This window comes from Zalophus californianus, chromosome 5 (genome assembly GCF_009762305.2).
Source record: "Zalophus californianus isolate mZalCal1 chromosome 5, mZalCal1.pri.v2, whole genome shotgun sequence".
Lineage (NCBI taxonomy): Eukaryota > Metazoa > Chordata > Mammalia > Carnivora > Otariidae > Zalophus > Zalophus californianus.
In genome coordinates, this window is record NC_045599.1 from 126,580,625 (window position 1) to 126,602,202 (window position 21,578).

General features: G+C 39.8%; 1 protein-coding gene across 1 annotated transcript; it reads left to right on the forward strand.

Annotated features, from left to right (window-relative positions):
* The first annotated feature begins 6,420 nt into the window (after nt 1–6,420).
* LOC113929543 (transcription and mRNA export factor ENY2-like) lies at nt 6,421–6,914 on the forward strand. Its single transcript, XM_035727765.1, has one exon. The coding sequence runs from the start codon at nt 6,539–6,541 to the stop codon at nt 6,842–6,844; it is 306 nt and encodes a 101-aa protein (XP_035583658.1). The 5' UTR covers nt 6,421–6,538; the 3' UTR covers nt 6,845–6,914.
* The last annotated feature ends 14,664 nt before the right edge of the window (nt 6,915–21,578 follow it).

Sequence of the window (21,578 nt, forward strand, 5' to 3'; positions counted from 1 at the left end):
TTCTGAGACAGAGTATCCTGAAAGAGAATTTCCTGTGAGCAAGGTTTCCCAGAGGCCCAAGCAGAAGCTCCAAAGCCTTCTTATGACAGAGCTTCAGAAATTCCAGAACATAAATTCCACTACATTCTTTACATCAAGAAAGTCACTAATGCTAACCCAGCCTCAAAGAACGGAAGTTAGACTCCACCTCTCAATGGAAGGAGTAGAAAAGATTTCACAGTTGTCTTTCATCAGCCCCACAGACCTAGATTCAAACTGCAACTCCACCACTTGCTAGCTGAGAGCACCATATTAACCTCTTGTAGACTGCTCTTCCATTTATAAAATGGAGATGACAGTATCATTCATAGGAGGTTATTATGATGACTAAACTAAGTTAAAAAATGCCATTTCGGTCTCTGAAAATTCCACGATGTCCATGTGCACACAGCTAATATGTATACACATCAATGGTGAATATAGGTTTAACTCTCTGAAGATATCAGCTAAATAGAAACAGAATGTGAGTTTCAGAGGTGACATTTTGGGAATCCCCTATTCATGTATCTGTTGCAGTTTCTATGTCTAGAGTTCTAATGAGAATCGCGCTTAGCTTTATTTTGACATAGAAGTCGGGATGAAAGTGCAACAGAGGTTCACACTATGGCTCCCAGATCCCCATGGAGACTCCCAATGATGCTCTGAACACTCAGCAGCCAGGGCCCCCACTTTGCCCCACAGAAGGCAAAAGCATTGGCAAAATCTTAGATTCTCTGCCCTCCAACTACGTTATAATTTTATGTTGATGGAGTATTTAACCACCTCTGATTCCCCTAGTCTGTCCCTGTTTGTCAGAATGAATTCCTACTGCATTTCTACACTCAGTGTTGCACAGTTTTCCCTCCAGCTCAATGAACTTGTTCAAGAAGAAAGGAAGCTTTGTGTGTTAGTATAGGGACAAATAAGCATTAAGAGCATGATGGGATGCAGGAAACCTTGAGTTCATATGATTCATTCCTCTACTGCCAAGCCCTCCTTTTCCACTCAAACTTTTTATTCCTTGGCTTCAGTTACTGGTATATTCTTGGGTAACAGACTTAAAGCAACAACTCTCCATCCCTTCCCACCATAAGTTGTAAGCATCAGCCAGCTTGGATCTATACAGTCATAAAATACTTTTATCCTTATGCACTTCATCATAGAAACTCTGCTTCCATCAGTTCTCCAATAGGAAACTGGGTTTATAGTCAGGTGTTGTCCAAGGATGTCCCAGAATTCCAGTTGTCATCTCCCCCGATACACATACAATCCAGCTTAATCCAAAATGGAAGCCATTGGTTGTTAAAAACCCAGACTCAGTCACCAGACCACCTGGATTCATAACTCTAGCTCTGTCACTGATCAGCTTTGCACGCTTATGCAGATGACCAAAACTCTGTGCCTCGGTTTCCTCATCTATAAAATAGGGATAAGGCAAATACCTGCCTATACTGTTGTTATGAGAATTAACCGGATGATACGTGTGAAGTGTTTCAAAGGGTACTTGGCACTTAGTGCTCAATAAATTTTTTTTAAAAGATTTTATTTATTTATTTGACAGAGAAAGAAACAGCGAGAGAGAGAACACAAGCAGGGGGAGTGGGAGAGGGAGAAGCAGTCTTCCCCCGAGGAGGGAGCCCAACACGGGGCTCAATCCCAGGACCCTGGGATTTTGACCTGAGCTGAAGGCAGATGCTTAACGACTGAGCCACCCAGTTGCCCCTAAATGTTTTTTATGCAAGATGATAGTAGGTGGTTTACAGATCAATATATTTTGGAATTTTGTATTTATTTTAATGCATGCCTGAAAAAATATAACTCACATATCAAACCTATAACACCAGATTTTATTGCTTAGGCTAAATAAAATTAATGGGCCTACTGAAAAAGTATATTATGTAAACTAACCTAGGTGACATATTGATAAGGCAAAAATCACAAAGGTGGCTAGCTGAATGATTAAAATTTGGGAAACACTTCCCTGGTTAGAAAAGAACTAGAAATTAACCCCGTACATGGACCCACTCTTTCCTTATACATTTGTAAATCCCTCATAGGGTATGCTCTTAAGACACAAGGCATATGTTTTTTGTTTTTTGTTTTTTTGCTAAGAGGTCTCAGCAACCAGGCCTGTGTAGAGAGTTCTTGTTCCAGTTTTTGGCAGTGAGGCAATTTCCCTGACTCAGAATCTGATTAGTCTAAGAACTGGACAGATGTGGGCTCCAAACAAGTGCTATCTTGCTGTTAGTCACATTCAAGTAACATCATAATGCAGACAAGGATCAAGGCTGACTTGGTTTCTAATTATTCTTGCCTTGTTTTAGCTGTGTACGCTCAGGCAAACGACTTTTTCTAGCTTTGCAATATCCTTAACTGAGGCTCCAACAACAGCTCTGCTTCCTTAGGGGAATGTTCTATCAAATAACATATGCTATGTGAAACCTCTTGGCAAACACCCAAAAAAGCTATGCACAGATGTAAATATTGAGCATGAGATTAGGCTGTGAAAGAGTTGCTAATGACACTTTTAGGGGAAATAGACAACACCAAGATTCTTAGAAGGGATCCTAGCATGGGACTCTAGCACAGAGACCATAGAGCCAGACTGTGGGGCTCTAAGCTATGCCCCTAACTGCCCGAGTGAGTTGTGTGCCTCCAGTTCCTCATCTGTAAAATGGGGATAATAATAGAGCCAGCATTACAGGCAGTTTATGAATACCTGATGTGTTAACACAGACAGAGAGCTTGGGACAATGGCTAATTCACAGTATATGTTCAATAAGTTAACCATTAGCATCAAACTGTTATATTTAGACACTGCTGGTGAGAATTCTGGTCATTTTCTAGAATTTTTGTTGAGACACGGTCTGGATTCTTTCTTGCTGTGCACCTTCCATGAAAATATATAGCCAATAAGTTAATTGAAGAAAAAGATTTTAAAGGACACATTGTATTCAATGTATATTTACTTGTATTTAATGTGTATGATTTATCCCAGCTGGGATTATTTTTTTAAATGCTTAGACCTAGTTTTGTAACATCTGGTGGTTACATTTTTCCCCAAGGCCAGTGGAACTAGAGAAGAGGGATCAAGTGATAGGGTCTAGAATTAGCTGCCTGGGCTTGAATGCTAGTTTTATTACCTCCTTGTTGTAGTGACTACTGTGGACATTTCACTTAAGCTCTCAAAACATCAATAACCTCAGGTATAAATTGGAAATAATAAGTGCTTATCTCATGGGGTTATTGAGAGATTTATAGGAGGGAAAAGCTGAGAGCATTAAGCAACTGTTACTATTATTGGATCAATTTGCACTGGAATCTACAGAGCTACCTTTCAAGTCGCTCAGGTGGTGGAATTAGATACAGGGTTCAAATGTGCAGACAAAAGCACATATTTAAGTAACGATACTATGACCCAGGTTTCTGGCTCCTGGTCTTGTGACGCCTCCAATGATGGGCTATTTCTCTTGGGAAGGGTGCTCTGTGGGCAGGAGGAAACTTGAATGGACACAGCCCACATTCTTCTTTTCGTGCTAGAAGATTCTTTCACCTCGTTACTTCAATAAGATGCCAGGGACTCTGTGCCTTGTCTTCACTTGTCCACGGGTCCTCTTGCTACTTTTTCATGTTCCTGTATAGCACCTGATTAAGGCTGCCCCTTTTTGAAGAAGCATTCCAGTTCATCTCCAGAATGTTTCCAGAGTTTTCCCTCAAAGTATGGGACATGCTTCACAGCTGTGGTGCCTGAGTTTTGGTTTGTTAAAACTGGGAGTTGAGAGTTATTTACCCGGTAGATGCCCCAGGCCTAACACAGTCAAAGAGTGACCATTACAGAAGCCCGGGGGAGGCTTGATGCCATGTGGACTTTGCCACTTGCCTTCCATTTCTGACTCCATTCAAATCAATTATTTTAACCAAAACACAGTTACACATTTCACAACTGTGATTTTAAGAGCAGTGCCAACATTTCAAAGCCTTGATTCTAGAGGGTCATTGAGATTAAAAAAAAAATACGTTCATTTTAAGCACGCCACGTGTTTGGATCATGCCCTACAAGTCAGGGTGGACTGTACCATACATCTACGGATCTCCCTGCGTCATGAGCTGAGCAATTTTACAGAGTATACTGACCCTGGTGGAACCTTGTAAACTCATTAATAGCAAGTGTTTCAAAATCTTCCCCTTCCAGTATGAATCGTGTGTTTGTACCTTGCTTGTGTAACATGGGATGCACCCAAACAGAAAAAGGACGAATTCCTGCTTTGAGAAATGGGAAGGACAAGGTTAATAAAATAGTAGCCACAATAAGGGCTAGTCATGATGATAAGCTCTTTCCTTAAATTATCTTCTTGAATTATCATATAATATGAAGAAGGTGTTAATCAAGACCTTAAAACACATATAATTATAAACCTTAAAAGGGCATTATATCAATTTTAGTCCCTCTCTACAAAAAAAAAAAAAAATTATTGATGACCAGGGCAGCTAAGGAAACAGTTCTGGAATAGGTCAGTCTATTCTTGCTCATTCTGGGTAGCCAAATCTTATTTCCCTCAGGGATGTCTGGTCCACATACTCCAAGTATCTCTTTTTCCCCATGACAAATCTATCCTGATTAACATCAGGATACCAGCGATTGGCATGAAATCAGGAGGGGCAAAGTACTTGAGCGCTTTGCCATCACGAGCAGGGTAACTTGCAACAGCCTTTAAGCTATAAATAAGTTACCAAATCCATGGCACCCTATTTGCTCAGAAAGAAAAACGTAACAAAACATTCTAGAGAGAGCTGTGATATCTTTAAATTAGTAGGAGCTCTGCAGGGGTGTCCTTATGGTTCAACTGGAGTCCGGAACCTTCAGAACCAAATCCAAACTCCTCCATCTGGCATGGGACGCCTTTCACAACCTCGGTTCCTTCCACTCCTTCCTGTGGCATTCCCTACCACACATCTCTCTGACTTTGTCTCCTACCATTCTCTTCTATTTCTATATTCTTCAATGGAGTACTGAGCAATTTTTATTGATGTAAATTAACATACAAAACATCTGTGAATATTTATTAAAAAAAGCACACACGCAGAATGTTGACAAAAATAATACAATGACTTGCAGCTTAAGACTCAATCCATAGTTTATACAGAAACTATATATTAGAGGACAATAAAATCATAATCTTCATAAAATATAAAATGGAGACTTGTCAAAAATTTTGTTTAAACTGTTAATTAATAAGGGAACTGGTAACAAGTCACAACCCATTCAAAGGAGAATCCAAAGGGCAAAATTACTGGGATATTAGTTAATTGCACCTTAACTGGGTAAAAATCATTTGCATTTCTATGGACAAGAATAATTTGCATTACTACCCTTTTCCTCAATTTACAGAGTTGTAAAATACTTCTAAAGACAATGAGTGTCACAGATAACCTGGCAGTGTGCATTAGCTAGGATATTTGGTCATTTTTTTTTTAACTTTTGCCATCTCAAGATTTTCCATGATTCCTCCTGACATATTAGATACCATACAAGGTGGGATGTAAAAAACTAACAGACACGAGTGCCAGCCGCTGTGACAAGGTCTTTACTTAAATTATTTTATTATCACATAACTGTGAAGTAGGTGTTAATCAAGGTTTTAAACCTTCAAAGAATGTTATATCAATCAGTCTTTAGTTCCTCCTCACCAAGGAACATTTGATGACTAGGGTAGCTAAGGAAATATTCCTGGTAGAGATTAGTTCTTTGTATTGGTATCTCATGTCAAGATCTTAATATTTGATCATCAACTCCAGAAATGCTCACACAGTACTGGAGCCCCAGGGCCTGACTCCCTCTGTCTAATCTGGGTGTTCTGTTTGATGGGTCTGACCTCTCTAGAGAGTGTACACTGACAAGGGAGGGGATTTTAGGTCCCTTGTCATGGGAAGAATCTTACTTGCTTACTCAGAAAGCTGAAAACAGACACCTTATTGTATAGAAACTTGTTCTCCAAGATGCTTCCTATGAAAGGCTCTCAATCCCTGAATTTCTGTCCCTAATCCCATTGTAACTCTTAAAATGACAGTTTGATCATTTCACAGTATAGTATAGAATATATTTCTCTTGTTCATTCATTCATTCATTGGACCAAGAGTCTTGGACTGTCTTCTCTGCGCTAGATACAGCCCTTGGTCTAAAGGAAACCAACTGTGAACAAAGCAGACAAAAACTGTGGCCACCCTGGAACTTAGGCAAATTCTTAAAACAAGTGGAATCTCTGCCACATTAACTGATACAAAGTGTTACAGAATAAAGAAAACAAGAGAGGGGGGAGCTAAGTTTATGATAATGTGGCATGAGTTGAGGGAGCACAGAAATTTTTTAATTGTGTGGTCAAAGAATGTCTCGCAAAGCTGTGTGCTTAGGTGCCCGAGCTACTGAGGGTCTAGGTCCGGGCAGCCGAAGAGTGTGGTAGGTAACGGTCGTCAGCGCAAGGGTCATTTCGTCGCTGGGAAGGGACGGCCCTCGCCCGCGGTGATGGTGGTTAGCAAGATGAACAAAGATGCGCAGATGAGAGCAGTGATTAACCAGAAGTTGATAGAAACTGGAGAAAGAGAACGCCTCAAAGAGTTGCTGAGAGCTAAATTAATTGAATGTGGCTGGAAGGACCAGTTGAAGGCACACTGTAAAGAGGTAATTAAAGAAAAAGGACTAGAACACGTTACTGTTGATGACTTGGTAGCTGAAATCACACCAAAAGGCAGAGCCCTGGTACCTGACAGTGTAAAGAAGGAGCTCCTACAAAGAATAAGAACATTCCTTGCTCAGCATGCCAGCCTTTAAGATTGGATGAGATTGTGTTGTTTTGTGGTTTTATTTCTGAAAGTAAAACTTGCCATAAATTAGCAATCAATTTCCCAAAATAAAATCCTTTTTTGTATGATGGTATACAGTTTTCAGTAATGATGTATACATTATATTGATTTTTTTCCCTAAATGTGTTATTTTAATAAATATCTCATGAATGAAAAAAAAAAAAAGAATGTCTCACAAAGACCTGAATCTGGGAAGGGGAGCCATGTGTACATCCCAGAAGAGAATGCACATTTTATAAGTGCTAAGACCTGAGATGACAGCATGCCTGGGATGTTAAGGCACATCAATGAAGAGTACCAAGGGGGTCAGTATAAATTATGGGGAAAAGCTCACTTTTCCTCTCTTAAAGATTGAAGACACAGGGGCGCCTGGGTGGCTCAGTCATTAAGCGTCTGCCTTCGGCTCAGGTCATGATCCCAGGGTTCTGGGATCGAGCCCCACATCGGGCTCCCTGCTCCGCGGGAAGCCTGCTTCTCCCTCTCCCACTCCCCCTGCTTGTGTTCCCTCTCTCGCTGTGTCTCTGACTGTCAAGTAAATAAAATCTTTAAAAAAAAAAAAAAGATTGAAGACCCAGCTCATTGTATGAACTTAGCACACCTCCAACCCTTTTGGGAACATGACAGGAATACAAAGATAGACTGTGAATAAATGAATGGAGTCCAATGTCCTTCCCCCAGTGCTGGTCACAAAATATTAGTATCACAGACCTATGGACTTTATTTTCTCCCTCTAAAATTCACAAGGAGTTAACAATATTTTAAATTAAAAAAAGCTTTTAAAAAATTACTTAATTTAAAAAATTTAATTTTATTGTATGACTAAATTGATCTTTCTGATTTTTTTTAGGTAGCTTATTTTAGAGAAAAATCCTTTGTTCTTTATTTTTTTGTATTTAAATACTGAAACTAATGCAATGAAAGTGTTAATTGATGTTAGAGAATGTATATTGGCTCTCTAAATTAGCTCTTTAAAGGTCTGATGGAGGTGTTTTGCCAAGAATAAGAATTTTCAACAAATGTTTGGTTTCAGAGAGAGATCAAGGGCAGTGTTTTCCCTTAACTTCAGAATATGGCCAAACATTTATGAAATCATATGCATTTCTCTTTTTATTTTTCCCATTTTTCATTTTGCCAAAGGATTAGCCCTCCCTAGTTCCATAACACCATTATTTGAGGGCATGGCCGATCAAACAGGATACAGACATAACTTATTGTATTGCACTGCACTGTAGTGCACTTTGCAGAAATATTGTGTATTTTACAAATTGAGGGTTTGTGGAAACCCTGAGTCAAGCAGATATATTGGTGCCACTTTTCTAACAGCATTTGCTCACTTCGTGTCTACTGGAATTACATTTTGGTGATTCTTGCAATATTTCAAACTTTTTCATTATTGTGATGTGTGGTAAGTGATCGTTGATGTTACTCTTGTAATTGTTTGGGTCACTACAAACTGCACCCATATAAGATGGTAAAGTTAATTGGTAAATGTGTTGTGCTCCAACACACATTGGCTCCACCAACCTGCCGTTTCCCCTTCTCTCTCCCTCTTCTCGGGCCTCCCCATTCCTGAGATAGGCCAATATTGAAATCAGGCCAATTAAAAACCCCTACAATGTCCTCTAAATGTTCAAGTGAAAGGAAAAGTTACTCTCACTTTATATCAGAAGCCAGAAAGGATGAAGTTCAGTGAGGAAGGCATGTTGAAAGCTGAGATAGATCGAAAGCCAGGCACAACAGTTAGCCACGTTGTGAATGCAAAAGAAAAGTTCTTGAAGGAAATGAAAAGTGCTAACCCTGGGGCACCTGGGTGGCTCAGTTGGTTAAGCGACTGCCTTCGGCTCAGGTCATGATCTTGGAGTGCTGGGATCGAGTCCCGCATCGGGCTCCCTGCTCAGCAGGGGGTCTGCTTCTCCCTCTGACCCTCTTCCCTCTCGTGCTGTCTCTCATTCTCTCTCTCTCTCTCTCAAATAAATAAATAAAATCTTTAAAAAATAAAAAAGAAAAGTGCTAACCCAGGGAGCACACATATGATAAAATCAATCAATCAATCAATCAATCAGCCTTATTGCTGATATGGAGAAAGTTTTAGTGGCCTGGATAGAAGATTAAAACAGGCACAATATTTTTTTTTAAACCAGAGCTTGATCCAGAACAAGGCCTTAGCTCTCTTCAGTTCTATGAAGACTGAGAGACATGAGGAAGCTGCAGAAGAAAAGCGTGAAGTTAGCAGATGTTGGTTCATGAGGTTTAGGAAAGAACCCAGCTCCATAACATCAAAGTGCAAGGTGAAGCTCTACAAACTGCAAGTTCTCCAGAAGATCTAGCTCAGATAATTAAAGAAGGTGGCTACACAGCAGATTTTCAATGTAGACAAAATAGCATCATATTGAGAGATGAGGCCATCTAGGATGTTCACAGCCAGAGAAGAGAAGTCAATCACTGCCTGACTTCAAAGATTCGAAGGACAGGCTGACTCTCTTGCTAAGGGCTAATGCAGCTGGTGACTTTCAGTGAAAGCCAATGCTCATTTACCACCCTGAAAATCCTAGGGCCCTAAAGAACTATTCTAAATCTACTCTGCCTGGACTCTATAAGTGGAACTTCAAAGTCTAGGTGATGGTACATCTGGTTTAATGAATATTTTAAGCCTGCTGCTGAGCCTTACCACTCAGAGAAAAAGATTCCTTTCCTAATATTGACAAATCTGGCCAGCCAAGAGCTCTGATGGGGGTGTACAATAAAATCAATGCTGTTTTAATGCCTGCTAACACAACATTCATTCTGCAGCCCATGGATCAAGGAGTAATTTTGACTTTCGGATCTCATTTTTTAAGAAATACATTTTGTAAGGCTATGGCTGCCATAGATAGTGATTGCTCAGATGAATCTGTGCAAAGTCAAATGAAAACCTTCCAGAAAAGATTCACTGTTCTAGATGCTATTAAGAACATCCCAGGGTCCTGGGATCGAGCCCCGCATCTGGCTCCCTGCTCCGCGGGAAGCCTGCTTCTCCCTCTCCCACTCCCCCTGCTTGTGTTCCCTCTCTCGCTGTCTCTCTCTCTCTCTCTGTCAAATAAATAAATAAAATCTTAAAAAAAGAACAATAACATTCATGATTCATGGGAAGAGGTTAAAATATCAACATGAGCAGGAGTTTGGAAGAAATTGATTCTAACCCTCATGGATGACTTTGAGGGGTTCAAGACTTCAGTGGAGGAAGTAAGTGCAGATGTGGTGGAAATAGCAAGAGAACTAGAATTAGAAGTGGAGCCTGAAGATGGGACTGAGTTGCTGCAATCTCGTGATGGAACTTTTAACAGATGAGGAGTTGCTTCTTAGGGATGAGCAAGGAAACTGGCTTCCTGAAATAGAATCTATTCCTGGTGAAGATGCTGTGAAGATGATTGAAATGACAATGAACAATTTAGAATTTTACATAAACTGTTTGATAAAACAGCAGCAGGGTTTGAGAGGCTTGACTCCAATTTTGAAAGAAGTCCTACCTTGGGTAAAATGCTGTCAAACAGCATCACACACTACAGAGAAATCCTTCCTGAAAGGAAGAATCGATCAATGTGGCAAATTTCATTGTCTTATTTTAAGAAATAGCCACAGCCTCCCAGCCTTCAGCAACCACCATCCTGATCAGTCAGCAGCCATCAACACTGAGACAAAACCTTCCACCAACAAAACCGATTCCGACTCACGGAAAGCTCAGATGCTGGTTAGCATTTTTCAGCGAGAAAGCATTTTTTAATGCTTATGCAAACATAAAGGTATGTTTCTTTAGTCATAAAGGATGCTGTTGCACACTTAATGGGCTACAGTATGGTGTGCACATAACTTTTACCGGTACTGGGAAACCAAAAATTTCATTTGACTCACTTTATTGGGGTATCCACTTTTATTGTGGGGGTCTGAAACGGAACCCAGAATGTCTCTGAGTTATGCCTGTACTTAAAGCTATTAACATTATTATATGTTTATTATTTATATAGCAGTTAATGACTGCAAAGTGCTTTCTAGATCTTCTCTGTTTATTCCTCACTAAGCCATAAGCTATGTAAATTTTTTCAAGGAGGCTGGAACACTTCAGAAATGAAAAAATTAACTAAGAACGGAACAAAGTTTTTAAGAGCCGGAAATACCTAGCTTGAGCACATGACCTAACTTAGCAGTGCTCTTTTCCTTCATCTCCTGTTGCTTCTCTTTCTCTTTTTAATCTCCTTTTCTCCATTTTGATGACATATTTAAGAACATAAGAAAAGGATGTATGTGTGTGTGAGAGAGTGTGAGTGCCAGTGACGTTGAACTATGTCAACCTCATCACCATTTACCTTTCCAATTCAGAGCACTGGATGGCTTTTATTGTTCAATGTGTTTTAAATAATTAGAGAGAAGTGGGAGGAAGAAGGCACTTTGACTTCTTTTCTGTCTCACAAATACTAGCTCAGGTGGCCTCCTGTCACTGAGTCTACTCCATTTGTGGCTTTTATTAGAATGGGCTTTCAGTCATCACATCACATCTTCCAAAACTGCACAGTGTATTTTCCCTTTTACCTATATTTCCTCCCTAATTCACTCAACTGTGGCAGATTTTGCAAAATTTCCAAATGTATCTTTAAATATTAGCCTTTAGGCATTACTTCATTAAATAAAGCTCATTATTTTCTCTTTCTGTTTTTCTTCCTAAACATGCTGAACCCAGGTTCTTATATCACTCTCATTCTTTTCCAGTCCCCAGAAGTTATAGACTAAGATAAAACTTAGACTAGATGGGGGCCAGGACAGAAGAAACAGAATCCAGACTCGGACGTCCTTGAGATTTTTCATGTTGAGTTTATCTGTACAGCTTGTTAGCAGTTTGGAAAACCAGTTTAAGGGTTTTAGAATCTAGAATCCTTGATTCAAATATTGGATCTAACATTGGCCAGCTCTGCAGTCTTTGGTAAATTAATTAGCCTCTCTGAACCTTGGCTTCTTTTTTGTCAAATGGGGATGGTATTTTAGTGCTTAACTCCAGAAGCTCTTATAAGAATCAAAATAGGTAAAGGTCTTATCTTTAGAATTTATCTCATAACATCCCTACAAGACCATATTTTTGCCCCAATTTTACAGACAAGACAACTGAGTATTGACTAGAGTCATAGATAGAGCTAGTCTTCCTTCCTTCCTTCCTTCCTTCCTTCCTTCCTTCCTTCCTTCCTTCCTTCCTTCCTTGCTTCCTTCCATGAATATGTATAGAGGGCCAGCTAAGTACCGTCATGAAACTTTCCATTCTAGTGGAAAGAGGTGATGATAAGTAAGTAGCAATATACAAACGAGAATTTTAAAAGTAATAACTGTAATGAAAAGAAAAATGAGGATAACAGAGAGCTACAGAAAAAGAGGGGAGATGTATTCAAAAGGGCCCCTGAGGAATGGACATTCGTGCTGAGACCAGAATGATGAAGAGCTGCACCATGATGGACCAAGGGCATGGGTTGTACGCTCATGGGCGCACATCAGAAAGTTGAAGGCACAATACTTTAAAAGGGAGCTTGCCCCTCTGAACAAATCTCTCCCAGCTTTAGGGAGAACACTGACCCTATGGCACTCGGCAGTCTTCAATGATCATAATGTCCTCAGCTGGCAACGTGTTTGTGCAGGTTTAATACAATGTGCTTCGTATGCTTGTCTGTGTGATTCCAAAGCGATGAGGGGAGAGGGGCATCAAAATGTGCATATGTCCGTCTAGCTCACTGTCATGTGCTAACCTCAGAGGAAGCTCCCTGCCCAGTATGCTTCACTGGAGAGGAAAAGAGAGAATCTGTTAATGAACAAAGCAATCCAAGTATTTTGTCGGCTGCTGGGACACCACACAGGGCAATTTGCTCAGCTCTTTTGAGCTCGGACTGACCGGCTCCCAACAGAGCAGGGACGAAAATACACAGAACGTGGGTCTTTTAAGCCAGATGTTCCTTGATCCACGCTAGGTTCTGTTGTCACATTTCACGCCCTCTTGTGGCTCTGATTACACCATCCCAAGATAGCAAATATTTTGAGAACAATTAGAATTTGGAAGGAGATTCTGACTGGACTTGTGACAAAGGCTCGATCCAATCCATTAGTAATGCTCTCTAAATCAATCTGTCATTTGCACGCTGTGGTGTGACATGTGAGGTATGTCCCCAGACGGGAGAGGAATTCACATTTGAGTATAGAAAGAGGGGCGAACCAGAAGCCCCAGTGAGACCGCAAGTGAAATAATAATATAGAATCATAGGGATTCAACATGGTTGCAGGGCTTACCGCACGGCATGGACCTTCAAGCAGCCAGACATGTTCCCAAGAGAAAAGACAGAAGCAAGATACACGCACGAAGCACCTCGGAGCTGTAGGCCTATATGAATGTGGAGGTAAGACATGTAAATCATCTGCCACCTTAGACTAAGTGTATTCGTTTCCTAAAGTTCTCGTAATAAAGTACCCAAAACATGGGTGGCTTAAAACAACGGAAATTTATTATCCCACAATTCCAGAGAGACCAGATGTCTGACATCAAGGTGCTGGCAGGGCCATGCTTCTTTTAAAATCTCTAGGGAAGAACCCTTCCTTGCCTCTTCCTGCTTCTCGTATTCGCTGACAATCCTGGGTGTCCTCTTGGCGTGTACATGCATCACTCCAGTCACATGGCCGTCTTGTCCCCGTATGTCCCCACGCTGTCTTTCCTCTGTGCACATCTGTCTCTGTGTCCACCCTGGACTAGGTCATACTGGGTCATACTGGGTTAGGGCCCACCCTAATGACTTCATCTTAACCTGATTGCCTCTGTAATGACCTTTTTTCTGAGAAGGTCACATTCTGAGGCAATGAGGAGTTAGACTTCAACCTGTCCGCTTGAGGGGACATAATTCAACCCATAACACTAAGTTATAGTGCAAGTTGTTAACACTATCTGCTTTCTAACCTGAAGTACCCAATCAGACGGGGCAACAGGAAAAGAGTGCTAGATTTAGGACAAAATATATATTATAATATTATATATATATATATATATGATTCCCAATTAAATTTTGATTGCAGATCGAAAATGCATAATTTTTAATTGAAGTATGTTCCAAATATTGTATAGGACATACTTATGTTTTTTAAAATATGTATTGGTTATTTATATGAAACTCACATTTCACTGGACATCCTGTATTTTATTTGGCAACCCTAAAACAGGCCCTGTGAGCCTTCCTCCTTCTGGTAGATTCTAGGTTCCAGGCCACTCCAAGAAGACACCAGAAGCAATGCGTTTGCTGCAGAGAACCCTGCCCTGGGATTGCTGAGCCTTGGATTCCAGCCCCCCCATGGGCTGCAGATGTCTGATCTGACCAAAGCCATCCACATCTCTATGACTTGGTTTATTCATCAGTTAAAAATGAAATAAGAATGTCTTTCTTACCCACCTTAAATTAGTGTTGTGATGCTCAAACAAGATTAATAAAATGAAAATGCTTCCCAAATATTTGAGTGCTCTCGTAGTAGCAAGTTATTTTTTCTAGCTTTGAATTTAGGAGCCTGAAGTTTTGCCTTATTCTGTGCTCTGCTGACCAGCAGATAGTGTGGGTGCCTCTATACCTTACCTCTAGGAAATGAATCGTTTCCATGGAGAACCACTGCCTTGGCTTCAGTGTTTCACAATAAAAGACTAAAGAATTGGAATGAGAAATGTTGGCCGTAAAAGTGACCCCCTGAGGTGATGACCAGGACATTTTGCTTTCAGACCTCTGCCCTGAAACATAAAAGTTTTTCCATCAACACCTTCATACATCTCTTTCTCTGCAGATGGAATTAGTGTTTGTGCACCAGTGGGCGAGAAATCAGTTTTTACATTTGGAGAAAAGTCTCATCTAAAAAAAAAAAATAGGGAGGAAAAAGAGACCCTAAAATGCTGAGTACTGAGATCACAGCCTTTCATTTACTATATGCAACCAATTCTGCGGGAAATTTTCAAGTAAGAACTAGAATAATTAGCCACGCTTGCTAAATAAACACTCGATGTGGTTGCTATCAAAATGAAAATCCATCATTTCTATTTTGACTCTAAGGGTCCATAATTAAGTAGGCTTGGCAGCTGTTTTCAATCCATGTGGACACCTAAGGAGGAAAATTATATGCTTTATCCAGTAAGGACATTGTGGTTTGTGTTTTACATTTTGTCTCTAAGGGATTTTTTTTTTTTTTTTTACCAGAAGGTGAAAGGTTTTCCTTCACTTGTTTGAAGCAAAGTGCTCTTGTCAGTTTATAGAAAGTATCATAAAGTGAGAGTAAATTTTAGTAGATCGCTGTAGCTTATGTAACATTTCAATATATTTACCATTTTAATTATTTTCCTTAAATGTGCTATATTTAGTATTTAAGTGTACTATATAAGTGCAGCAATATAGTGTCATTGCTTCAATTGGACATTTGGGGGGGTTACTGTCAAGTGTTAAATCAAATCAATTTTTTTGTTTTCATGGAATGCTTATTTTATTTGACAACTATCTTCTGTTTCATGTGAGACCCCCATGTACTATTAACGGTGTACATAGTCTATAGCTCTATTTGTAGACTGTGTAAAGAAGAAATTCTATGAAATTAATTGTCAAGCAGAACAGCGCTAAAATATTTATGTTATCTAGAAGAGCTAACGCTTCTTGTTTTAACTGAAACTCTTATTTCTAATTAAGATTTCCCTTTTTAATCTTGTGTTTAATTTAGAACATGGCCTTAAGATGTTAGTATTTTATAAGAGTCAGTGACTTTATAATAACCAGTGACTTTTTTACCTAAGACACACATCAATGGAGAGGCGCACAGCTAAGGAGATGGAGTCAGTCTCTCTATCTTGCTGAGGGGAATTGGAAATGGGAAAAAATGGACCTGTACAGTTCTGGCTATCCTGCCACGAACATGGAGCTTCCCGGGAGAGAGAATGATTAGAAGGATGACATGATATCTGCTGGGTGGACCCACAATGTGAGCACTGAGGCCTGACAAACGTCCCTCACACAGCTCGTGCACAAGCCACAGGTTCTTAGACATTGCTCAGTGGATGTTGTAGATAACCTTCAGTTGCTCTTCAGACTAATCTGAATCTGGATATCCCCCAATTAGGGAATATCTAGAGATTTTTAAGGTTTAGAAAGCCATTTTCTTGAAGTTTGCAAGTCTTCGGACAGAGGGCTATGGTATTGAGCCATAACAGGATTAAGCTTTAGGACTGAGCAGAGATTCGATACTACTAGATTATATAACCTTTCTAGAAGTAAATCATTAGTACCTATTTTCACTTTGCCAAACTTCCCTTATTAACCATCCCCTACCTTTGTAAAAAAACAAAAACAAAAACAAAAAAACATAAACTTTACAAAACACTTTTATGCTAATGATCCCAAATCTCTTATCCCCATTGGCAATTGAGGAACCTGTGTCTTAAAGAGATGGGGGTACTTTCCCACAGTCCCCACAATGAGTTGTAAGTCCTCTTTCCTAAACTACCATGTGTCAATTATTAACTTATTAAAAATTATTTATTAGAACCTCCTACATGCCAGAGGAGGTGCTGGGATCAATTGGTGATGAATCAAGAAATAAGAAATACACTGTCCCTACCCTCATAGAGCCTACAGACTGTGAAGGAAAATGGTTAAGTGAGCAATCGCAACACTGAAGAATGAGAACTTTCATAAAGGAGGCATAGGGTACTACTGAGGGGTTGTTGAAGGCCCCACATGACCACCATCTCAAGGGACATTTATGGGACACTTACTCCATGCTAGGCACCGTGTCATTGCTTTGCAGATATCATCTTGCTTATTACTCACCCAGGCAGTGGATAGATGAGAAGAGAGAGACATGGAGAGGTTAACCAATCTCTCCGCGTCACAAAGAAAGGTGGAGCCCAAATTTAACCAGGCAGTCTGGTTTGAGCCCAAAGATGTGGACTTTCACCTAGATTAATTATTTCTACCTGAAGAAAAAACTAGGTTATTTGGGTTAGCAAACTAACCCAGAGTTTTGCCCAGTGAGGCAGAAAAGGTTAGACTAATGACTGGTTTGAATTAAAATCTACCACAATTTCTAAACAAATCTCTTTCAAAATTGAAATAGAAACTAAACTTTATGAAGTTTCTGTGTCCAAGGCATAGAAATTATTTTAATATTCTAACTAGCCCACAAGCGAATCAAAAGAGTTAGCTGCTATGCTCATCTCTGTTATATTGTAAACAGGGTTTTTCAGCTTCTATAAACCAATCAGGAGGGTAGGAATCACTGAATGGTATCATTATGACCACAGAGTACTTAATAGATGCAGCCTTGGAGTCGTGTTGCAGGAAAACACGTAGGTGTCAATTGCGTTTCCCCTCTAGAAGACCGATCCAGAGCCAAGTTTGTAATGGCACATGGAGGGACAGGTTTCCATCTTTCTTTCCAGCCTCCTGAGTTTTATTTTTCACAACTTTTTTTAAAACTTCTATCCAGGCACATTTAATGAAATTCCCAGTCCCGTTGGTTATAACGCTTTTATAGCCAATAAAATTATTTATTCTTTGATTTGGTGGTCTATTTTTTTTCTGGACATTAATTAGGAACCTAAAATATTGCTAGCAATCAAGAGTTAAAGGCAGGTGGCAAAAGTGTTTCGGCAAGAGTAACACCATCTTTTATTTTGCTTTGCAGTCTGGAAAAGGACATTGCATTGCTTTTGAAAATGAATGTGAAATTGTTAACCATGCCATTTCTATTCTGGTCTTCAATTGAAACTGTCTTTGTGGCAGACTGCACAGAAAGTCCTGTCTTTAATCAGCCTCAAGCAATCTATGTAGAACATTTACCCCATTTCCAGTAACACATAGGTTGCCAAACCAGGACTAGTGAAAATAAAATTACTGTAAACTATAATTAATATTCAACTAAATATAATCAATACATGGTTTAGCTCTTTATCTGTTTTTCTTACATATTTCCCAAATCACAAATTTCTTCTTGTCATGTCAATCTTATCTGTGTATCAAAGACACACTTAATTTTCATGAAGATTTTATTTATTTATTATTTTTTTAGTAACCTCTACACCCAATGCAGGGCTCAAACTCACGACTCCGAGATCAGGAATCACATGCTTTTCTAACTGAGCCAGCCAGGCGCCTGGATGAGAACTTCTTTTAATGTTTGTTACTTCATCAGTTGTTAGGACAACTGACAATCAGCCTACCTTCCCATTGATAAATATCTGAAGTGACCATCTCTAATTACTTTATATATGCATTTTTAAACTAAAAATATCATTTATTTTTTTATTATTCCCTTTTTATCAAATTTTTCTCTGAATGTCTCCTGTCTTTTTCCAAAGATTTACACTGTTTGGTTTGTTTCTCCCCCATGCAGAAGTGACAGGAGGCAGGCTGCCCACAGCCAGTGCTGTCGGGGGTGAAGGGCCACACCTGTATGCCCATCAGAAAGGTTCATCCCCATCTGCTCACCTGAAGCCTTTCTGACATCTTATCCTGAAAGAGTTGGAGTTTGTCATAGCTTTAATAATGCAATTTATGGAATGGGAAGAGGGCAGAAGGGGGACACAAGCAGGAGACTCAAAATTACAAGGCCTAGGTTTTAGCTCCCGTTCTAAAATCTGGTGGCTTTGGGTAAGTCCTTCCTCCTCTCTGCTCTTTCATTCGTTCATATCAAACTGCGTGTGTTGGAACAAACATTCTCTGAGATTCGTTCCAGGTCTAATGTGGTATGTTTTCTAAGGCCTTCTGACATAATGGATGTAAACCTCCTTTGACAAATAAAAGTTGTTATTTTTGATTCATTTGATAATAAAATCCTAGGTTTTCAATCCATACCAGTGTAGCTTGAACTCGGAATCCGTAAACCCAGGCAATGTGATTGAGGGGATTACTTAACCCAAGCAGGTGTTTGGGTGCTGGCAAGCAGGGACAAATGAGCCTGTCTGGGTCGTTTTAGCCAACCACAGCATAATTCACAAGGGACAGACTCCCACTATAGTTAGATGCTCCCAGATCAGCATATGCTAACAATTAGCCAGGGCAGAGCCTTTTGTCTTAAAGTGTGTTAGCTGAAGCCTAATTAAACATTGCCAGTTCCTTGAAAAAACAATTTGAAAAGTCATTCCACAATACCATCTTGTCATTGCAGAAAGCTTTAATTAGCAGGACATGCAAAGAATGGGAAATCTCTTGCTCAAGTGTGTGTTATCTTCAGAAAGAGTTAGGTGCTCTTCTAGAATAACACTTTGCTGAGGGGCTTTGATGAGACAGATGTTCTCTCAGTGCAACTTTGAGGAATATCAGGTTGATAGGTTTTTTGCTATAGTTGGGAATAAGAAAAAAAATAAATTTTGTTTTGTTCATCTGGAGGATGTATAGAAAATATCCAAATCACATAATACCAAATATAACACAAATGTCCCCAATTATTTCTACATCCTCTCTTCAATTCTACAGGCCCTCCTCATATTTTTAAACATTTGGTAAGATTTTCTGGTCTACCAGTTTGCTGACCCTAGTTATTTCTGGTACATTAGTGCTCCTGAAAATTCAAAATTTCCCCCTAATGGTTTGGTACTTAGGATTCTGAATATAGGGGCACCTGGGTGGCTCAGTCAGTTAAGCATCTGACTCTTGATTTTGGCTTAGGTCATGATCTCAGGGTCATGAAATGGAGCCACATGTCAGGCTCCACACTGAGTGTGGAACATGCTTAAGATTCTTTCTTGGGGCACCTGGGTGGCTCAGTTGGTTAAGTGACTGCCTTCAGCTCGGGTCATGATCCTGGTGGATCGATGGATCACTCGATCCATCGAGTCCCACATCAGGCTCCCGGCTCAGCAGGGAGTCTGCTTCTCCCTCTGACCCTCTTCCCTCTCGTGCTCTCTGTCTTTCATTCTCTCTCTCTCAAATAAATAAATAAAACCTTTAAAGAAAAAAAAAAGATTCTTTCTCTCCCTCTCCCCCTACCCTTCCCCCTCTCCCTCAAAAAAAAAAAAAAAAAAAGATTCTGAATATAAAATATGATCAAGCAGCACCAGCCTGGGGTTTTGCAAGAATGGCCTGGAAAGATTTGTCAGGTGAATTCTCAGTTCCTCCTGTTAGGCTGCCCTGATACCTATCTTGACCTTGGTAGGTTTTCTAAAGTAGTTATTGTTTTGAGCTGTGGTTTAAAAAAAGTTTCAAGTTGAAGCAGATTCTGTAGTAAATAAGAAAGTAAAAATCACTGTTCTTGAGGCAAGATGGTGATTGGTGGGTAACCTGTACTCCTCTAAAAAGCAGTTCAGTGGTTGAGCTCACTGTCCTCCTGGAGGTACCATACTAGTGAGGTAGACTGGTTCTTCTAACTTCTTTTGGCTCAGTTTGTCACTTAATCAACTTAGTCATCTTTTTGTTCCCCAAACTGACAGAGGCATTAGCTTTGGGATATTGAATATGTTCCCAATGAAAGTCTTCCATTTGAGCACTTGCCTCAGAAAGAACATGAAAGCTAAAGAAAGTGGAGGGGCCCATGCAAATTCTCAGCAAGGCTGATGTGAGCATAAGAAAAAGGAGGGCACCCTGAGGACTAGCCTCAAACTCAGATCTGTTTTGATAGCCTGCAATCACTGGTGGATCGCATCCAGACTCTGCCTGAAAAATCTGCCATGTTGAGATGGAAAGTAACCCTGAAGATGAGTACATGTGGATCTTGGGGTCTCTTGCTGAATGCATCCCAAACAATGTGGACTAAGGTAGATCAGGAAGTATGTTCCCATGAATGAGTGGTAGGTAAAAATACAAGGTAAACTATGCTGTTAGTCTTTGAGGCCTACCTGTATCTTTGTTTATTTTTGTTTTGTTTTTTTAATATACAACTGATTGTTTGGAAGTTGCATCCATCTAATATCCCAGCATTGGAAATTATGAAAATGGTTCCAGACACATAAATCAATTGATGTAACTCTTTACTTGGAGCAAGGCCATAGCTTCCAGTTTTGTGTAGTTCAGTGCCATCCCCATATTATGTGAATTTTCAGAAAGAAATCTAAGGGCTAGACAATAAGTTAATCTTCCCAACCCATGAGGCTGCTCAAGTACTGTCACCAAGCCTGGGGGTACCTGTAAAGTGGTCATTCAAAGTGAAGCAAAAACCCAAGCTTCTAGATAAGGTATTGCTGATAGCCAGTACATGCCAACTCAGCAGAGGTAGCTGAACTTTCTTTACATGTAGACTTTAAAGGGGAAATTGTAAAATATCTCCCTTCTATATAACACCAACATACACTGGTATGACCATTTCTTACAACATCATTCCTATGAGGTCAGGGAACAGAATGATAATATTTCCAAATCCATTGATTTAGGTACAGAGAAATTTTCAAAGTATGAATATGTTCACTGGGAATATGAAAACAAAATGAAAAATGTGACTCTTAATTTAAGTCTTCCATTGACTATAATCATTTGGCTGATTGGCTATAATCCTATAGCCAAATATTTTGGACCATCCACATCTATTAAAATCAAGTTTGCTGCTTCTTTAGATCACTCCCTCTGTGGTAAGCAGCTTCCAACATAGCCCCAGTGATCCTCATGTACTGGTATTCATACCCTTGTATATTTCTCTTCCATGTTTTATTGGGGTTGGTCTATGTGACCAATAGCATATGGCAGGAGTGATGGTATGTT

Excerpts from the sequence above, each read along its gene's own strand:
- LOC113929543 (XM_035727765.1), top strand. The coding sequence starts at position 6,539 with ATGGTGGTTAGCAAGATGAACAAAGATGCGCAGATGAGAGCAGTGATT.